Here is a 7,299-nt window from a genome sequence, read left to right as displayed (position 1 = left end):
TGTGACCCAGGATGGCGAAAAAGGGCGGCGTCCGGCCCGATGAAGGCCTGATGATGATGCAGGAGCTTGACGACCGGCTGAAAGAGCAGGTTGACAAACTGGAGCACGTTCGCCTCGCTGCTGTCGAACTGAAGGACAGCTTGTCTGGAGTAGGTTCTGCATGCAATATGTCCACATCTGTAATACAAACTGTTTCATCCAAACTAATTTGCCATGAGACTCTGTTCTATTTTTGACATTTATTTTCTTCTAAAACAGAGCACCAGTGATCTGACCCAGTCCATCGCTGACCATCTGGAATGGCTGAACCACTTGTCAGACCGAGTGGAGACTCTTCACATGAACACCAATGTTTTTGTTCAGGTGAGAAACGCATAGAAACAGAGATTCTGAAGAAAAATAAGCAGTAATCCTCTACTATTTCTTTTAACCAGCACAGTGAATATTATAGTATGTTGTGCCATAATAATACAAATCAGTTTTAAACCTGAATAAAAGATATACAACATATGAGCATAATATCAACTGTAGTATGAATTGGTATTTAAAAAATGATTTAGATAAGCCTCTCAGACAGTACGGCGGCAGGTCCTCAATATTCATGGTTATAAAAATTGCCATTTCAGTTATTGTGATTCAGTTGTGTATTTTATCAAACAAACTTTGAAATGTAATCAAATTATCACAAATCATTGCCACATAAAACAATACATAGCAGTGGCCCACTTTGCCTGGCTGGTAATAAAGTATTGGTTGTGGGTTGTGACACCAGAAAACACTTTTATTTAAGGAAGTTTTCTTAAATGTTTGAGTAACCACAGAGATTGAATCTGGGATGAGAATGACCTGAACATGGATGTGTTCTAGCAAAGCGGAGCATAGTGCAGAAATAATTGACATGGTGTAGTAGACGGCTGAATTATCCTCTATGTGAGAATCTTCTTGATTCAGCAGGCTGCTTTGTTTGGATGGTCATCATTTTTGAAAGTTAGAAAACAAAATATTTCCCAATTTCTAAGAGTTCCTGATACTTTGAACCTCATCAGTCAGCGTACAGTGCTTTTCACTCATTTCTGCTTCATCTATTTCCAGATGAATCCAAAGCCTCGTGCGTGGGCTGGGAAACAGAGTTCCAGACACGGCTACCGCTTAGCCCGTCTCCACCAGGCTGAGGACGCCCAGTCGGAGTACGGCTGGTCCCCCATCCGCACAAGACGAAACAGCGACGCTGCCTCTGAGATGTCGTGTAACTGGTGATCTGGTAGACGGTGGCCTATAGATCGACTGAGGTTGGAATCAGTGCAAAATATTGTACAGCTCACGTCCAGCAAATTGATGATTGAAGATTAAAGTCTTTGCACATTTTTTTAATTGGTACATTTTCACTCATTGTAACAGTTTTAACAGTTTTAGATGTAATGTAATACTTCATTTTTTTTTTCTATGCCCTGCATGAGTTGAACACTCTTTTTAATAAAAATCATGGCTAATCCTATTTTATCAGTACGTTGATTCTATCTCCATGCTACCTTTGTGTAAAGTTAGTGAAATTCTCTAAACTATGTTACTTTTACATTTTGCTTAAATAGAAGAAACCTTACACACATAACAAACAATTGGTGTACTCAGCAATAAATTATTCAGAATGTCCAAACTAATTCTTAATAAATTACTATTTAGGCAATTTGTTAATATCATTAGTTTCATTATTTAAGCATTACCTTTGTAGACTATTGTCTACAAATTCGCGAATTCGCTTCAAACCGCTTCCGAATTTGTTTAATTACTATTATGCCCAATTATGCCTAATGTCGCTAATTTGCTTCATACCAAAATGTATATCTATTGTATGTGCTATATTGAAATTAACAATCTCTAGCATCTGCATGACAGCAAAAAACACAAATAATTTTTTTTTTTACAAGAGATAAAATAAAATAAAATAATCCTTTATTAGTCCCGCAGCGGGGAAATTTACAGGATTACAGCAGCATAGGTTATAGTGCAAACAAGAGATATAGTAAAAGAAAAACAAGATAAAATAAAATTAAAAACAAATATTATAAATAAGCAATAAAAACAGTAAAGAATCCACAATAACTTAAATATTATATGTACAGACAGAAAAACTATTATAGCTATAACTATACTAGACTATTATTATATAATTGTAAATAAATTCAAGCAATAAGGGTTAAGTTTGTGTGCTTTGTACAACCCATGCAACAAGGCAGTGTTTCTTCCCACCTCTCATCTGATGTCATGTGTATTTTTAAAAAAAAACCTCAATCTGGCATTCTGGACTGTCACTGCTCCGTGGGTGCAGTTCAGTGTTCCACCAGCAGAGGTCGCTGCGGCAACGCGTCCATTATGTCACTGTTCGTCTGCCTTTTGTAAATAAAGCTTTGGCATAACGCGTGTAGGGGATCGTTCTGGAAAGAGCGTCAGATTAGCTGTAGTGACACTAAAAAGGGATACTTTTGAACACACACACACCACCGGAGTTGTACTTATTTTTGTATATATATTAGATATTCTCGGTAACTAGTGAACCCCTGGAAACATGGCGGAGAGTGACTGGGATACCGTGACGGTGTTGAGGAAGAAGGGGCCGACTGCTGCTCAGGCCAAATCCAAGCAGGTTAGCACGACCACGCTACTTTATATGTGTGTTTAAAAAATTCATTTCTGCACGTGGGCAAGGGTTAACTGGTCACAGTAACATGTGGGCATGCAGCTAGACATGCACACATTATCATCATATCATCAGTCACTATTGGAGAACCACACGTCATCCAGAAATGATTAATGTTACCCAAGTCAGGGATACTGTTTGCTAAATATATGACGGGGACACAAATAGACACTAGCAAGCTAGCATTAGCCACCTGCAAATGTTACTAATAACTATAAGATAAGATAATCTTTTATTTAAATCTTTGTCCTTCTTGAATTTATGTTTTAAACTTATAATTTAGCCATTTATTTATTTTTCAAGTGATATTTGTGTTATTTATTGTTGTTTTATATACTGCCATATGTTCAGGTTGGGGGAAGGGTCATTTATGTATGTAAATTGTGTTAAATGTATAAAACCAATAAATATATGTTTAAAAAAGATAATCCTTTATTAGTCCTGCAGTGGGGAAATGTACAGGATTACTGCAGCAGAGATGTTGTGCAAACAAGAGACATAGTAGAACAAACAAACAAGTATTTTAAATAAGTAAGTAAGAAAATCCACAAAAAATCCACAATAACTAAAAAGAAAATTATAGTTATAGTATTGCACAGTGTATTTGTATTGCACAGATTTTTTTAGTGTTTTGTTTGTTTGGTTGGTTGTGCAGCCTGACTGCAGCAGGAATGAAGGACTATGCCTTTCCATAAGAAAGTGCCTCTCCATAAACAAATCTATGCTCTTATGCATGATAGGACGTCATGCCCAACCAGTATACACACATCTGGTGATGATTGTCAGCAAAACACTAAATGTTGACGTTAGTTTAACACCCAGGAGCATGCTGTAAATGGCTGTGTAAAGGTTACAGACAAACCAGCATGCACCTAATGCTACTTTAATAGTTGTTCTAATGTAACATGTGAATATGTTATGAATCTATGTTTTAGTTTTGGGAAATAATTAGATTAGCAACATCCTTATTGGTTGCAAAGTTGGCTTTGTTGTGCCCAGACAGGAGTGTTCATGTTGTCTTTTGTTTACAGTTCTGATACTTATTAACAGTTATAAGCCAAAAGCTGAATAGGGCCTGGTCATAATGCAATCTACAGTCAATGAGTCTGGAAAATGTTTTGAAACTTCAGGTTTGAACATGTCCATCTTTTCTCTAGGCAATCGCCGCTGCTCAGAGACGTGGAGAGGACGTCGAGACATCCAAAAAATGTAAATTTATACTTTCTGTACGAATGTGTCATTCCCAAGTAATAACTCTGGAGAAAGCACTGATTTAATTGAATTGCTTGTGCTGTGATTATGTTGATTTTGCACGTCTACCACCCTGGATGAGGCCTCTAACATAACTTTGATCCACACACAGGGTCTGCAGGGCAGAACAAGCAGCATCTTGTGACAAAGAACACATCCAAACTGGACCGTGAGACAGAAGAGCTACACCACGAAAGGGTTCCCCTAGAGGTGGGAAAGTACATTCAGCAAGGCAGAGGGGACAAAGGTCTGACCCAGAAAGACCTGGCCACTGTGAGTATTCAGTTATCCTGAATTAACGTCCAAATGTAGCAGTTGGTAGTACTGCTGGAACAGATGCCTTTATCAGGATTCACAACACATTGTTTATCTTTTGTTATGCATGTTGGTGAATCTGAAGTTTGTTTGCACAAAGTGATAAACATAGGGTAAAAGAAACCTAAAAGTGGGATATTAAGATGAAGCTAACCAAGTAACAGAGAAACTAATAATAATCTTATTTTGCGATAACTTAACCAATGGCAAGCCACATATGGCGTCACATGATCAAGTGTTTACTGCTAAGAAAGTACCACGTAGACTAAATAAATGCAGTCTGCAGTACTTTTGCTGGCTTGTGTTGTGACACAATTCTAAATGATTTACTGCAATTCTTTCCTCAGAAAATTAATGAGAAGCCTCAGGTCATCGCGGACTACGAGTGTGGGAAAGCGATTCCCAACAACCAGGTCATGGGCAAGATAGAGAGAGTGCTCGGTAAGAATATTCTTTGCTTGGATTGAATGATAATGATTATTATGTCTCAATTGCCTGTTGTTTAACACATATGCTTTATATCATAGATGTTTTGCCCTCTTAAGAGCTGTAGCTATCGGGTTCATCCCTGCGGGCATGCGCAGCTGTGACAATTTTTTTAGTTCTGCTCCCATTTTACAGTTTCACATTCTCGGCTTTCCCCGTCCCAAGCTCGGCAACGAGCTTCCCAGCGGCGGCCTTCTCCGCATCCTTTGTCTGCAGCTTAAGCACTTTTTCAGGATCTGCTGGGCAACATGAAAACAGAGGCAGATCTGAGAGACATTGCGATGCCAGCGGGTTTAACACACACAGCATCCCCGCAGGACCCGGTTAATGCTGACCCCACTGTTAACCGTGGCACAGTCTGGGCCTCCCAGACGTATTACTTGTGGCATTTGCAAATTTTTAACTTATTAATGTTGTGTGCTTTGGACCTTGGCGTCACAGTGGGGCTTAGACTACGTCAGCTTTGCCCTCAACCCAAAAGCGACAGCTCTTAGAACATGAAGCCTGTTACAATACAGCCCGCCTGGCTCCACCTGCACCAGCTGAAGCAGCAGACCTGTGGTGGCTCGGCAGTTTTTTTTTTTTTTTTTTTTTTTTTTTTTTTTTTGCAAGTGCGTACGTAAGAGAGGCACGTGCAGGGCACAAATTGAATCTTTATGAATGTGCGCAGGGCTGAACCCAATAGCGTCAGCCTCTAGAGGGCTACGCCTGGACTTGTATAATCTGGTGTTGCAATACATAAGTGATATTCATCTTCTGTCATGAACAGGGCTGAAACTGCGTGGGAAGGATATTGGCCTACCCCTGGAGGCAAAACCCAAGAAGAAATGAATACAAAGCCTCGAAATCAGCCCTCCCAAGTCCCTTCTTTCCTTGATTTCTGAACCAACAACCCTTTCCCTACCCCACTATCCCAAGAACCCTCAAAAACTCTCCTCCCTCCCCTCCCTCCCTCTACCTGGGCTGATCTCACCTGTGTCCTGCCTGAGGACCTGGTGCTCCACTGCATTACAGGCTGCATACTGAAACAGTTTCTTGACCGCATAATCAAAAGAATGGTTGAACGTCACAAACTCGAAGTTCTGTGAATCTTCTTTTCACCTACGTCTGCTTTGGCATGAAAAATTCAACTTTTTGATAGTAATGTAAACTCATTTAAAAAGTAGAGTTATTTTTAATGACCGAACACAATAGTTTGACTCATGTTAATGCTGAGCATGATGTTAAGCCACAAGTGCTTGATTGCATCTTTTTCACACACTCCAGACAGTGGGTGAATGTCATAACAGTGTTAATTTGTTTTTAATACTGTGCTTTGTTTTGATTTAAGAAATAAAGTTTGGCAGATCGTGACATTTCTGGGTGTGAGTTTGTAGCCACTGTAGCACAGGATTTCATAAGAAAAGTGTTTTTCAAACAGTCCTTAATAAAAGATATTTTCATTTAAACTGACATTGAAGCGACATTGTCGTAGAACTATATCATTTGTAAACGCTGACAAATAATTGAATTTTAAGTGTGCTAATGTTTCATAGTGACAAAGGCACAACCAGCTTATGGGGAAAAAAAGCTATTTTTCATGACTTTTGTACTACAACAAGAATTCTAGAAACCTAACACATTTTCAATAAAAACTACATTTAGATCACTGTATTCTAAGGAGCTGGGAGAAATGCTGCAACAACTTGAAATCTGAATGCAGTATTGAATTGATCCACAAGATGTCAGAATACTACCAGAAATATATATCGGGACTGTTCCACTGTCCAGATACTTAACTACTGCAAAATACCTTTGTAAAAATGTTGACATGGTACATAAATTAGACAGTTTTTAGACTTCCAAAAAGTACAAATTGCTGCCCTATAATTATATAAATGTTTTTAACTGCTGATGAAACACAGGTGCATAATTCAAACAATAGTGTCCGTTAAGAATTGAGGCACTTTTTGCAGAGATATATTGAAATGTTCTGGTGTGTAATGTTTTATTTTAGGGACTCGCATGCAATTTCTGCTGCCTGCTCTATATTTTTTGGTAATACCTTCTATTAATGACCACATCGATTTACAGCTGTTCCAGGGGCACAACGGTCTTATCTTACCGTCAAGATTTTGCACCGTAGGGCTCGATGGTGGCTCATCAGGAAAAGAGGACTTGATGGTTTTCCCCTCTTGACCTCTGTATGCCCTACTTTATTTTATTTTTTTTATCCATACATGAATGTATTCTGTCCCACTTTCCCTTTCCCTTACCATGCTGCGTTTGTGATTCTACAACAATAAGGTCCATGAATCTTTTACAAAACAAAGCCCCACCAGTCATAAAAGTAAGTTATTCTCTAATCAATAACTCAAGCGAATCGGCGCAATGCCAACTTCCGGGGTTGGTCTGCAAAAATGCGTCATCACCTGAAGCACTCTATGGCTCAATGTTCATTTTATTATTGTGACATGTCGAAATGTTTTCAGTGAAAAAAGGCCTATAGGGCCATGGATTCATATTTTGAGCTTTGTTTTGAGGTAAAGGGACTAACCCATAGCCCAAAACAT

General features: G+C 38.9%; 1 protein-coding gene across 1 annotated transcript; it reads left to right on the top strand.

The window, feature by feature from the left end:
* Positions 1-2,391: 2,391 nt before the first annotated feature.
* Positions 2,392-6,100, top strand: edf1 (endothelial differentiation-related factor 1). Its single transcript, XM_054612340.1, has 5 exons — positions 2,392-2,641; positions 3,853-3,904; positions 4,059-4,219; positions 4,609-4,702; positions 5,517-6,100. The coding sequence occupies exons 1-5, from the start codon at positions 2,564-2,566 to the stop codon at positions 5,576-5,578; spliced, it is 447 nt and encodes a 148-aa protein (XP_054468315.1). The 5' UTR covers positions 2,392-2,563; the 3' UTR covers positions 5,579-6,100.
* Positions 6,101-7,299: the final 1,199 nt, after the last annotated feature.

The sequence above is a fragment of the Anoplopoma fimbria genome, chromosome 14 (genome assembly GCF_027596085.1).
Source record: "Anoplopoma fimbria isolate UVic2021 breed Golden Eagle Sablefish chromosome 14, Afim_UVic_2022, whole genome shotgun sequence".
NCBI lineage: Eukaryota > Metazoa > Chordata > Actinopteri > Perciformes > Anoplopomatidae > Anoplopoma > Anoplopoma fimbria.
This window is presented reverse-complemented; position numbering and strand designations above follow the sequence as displayed.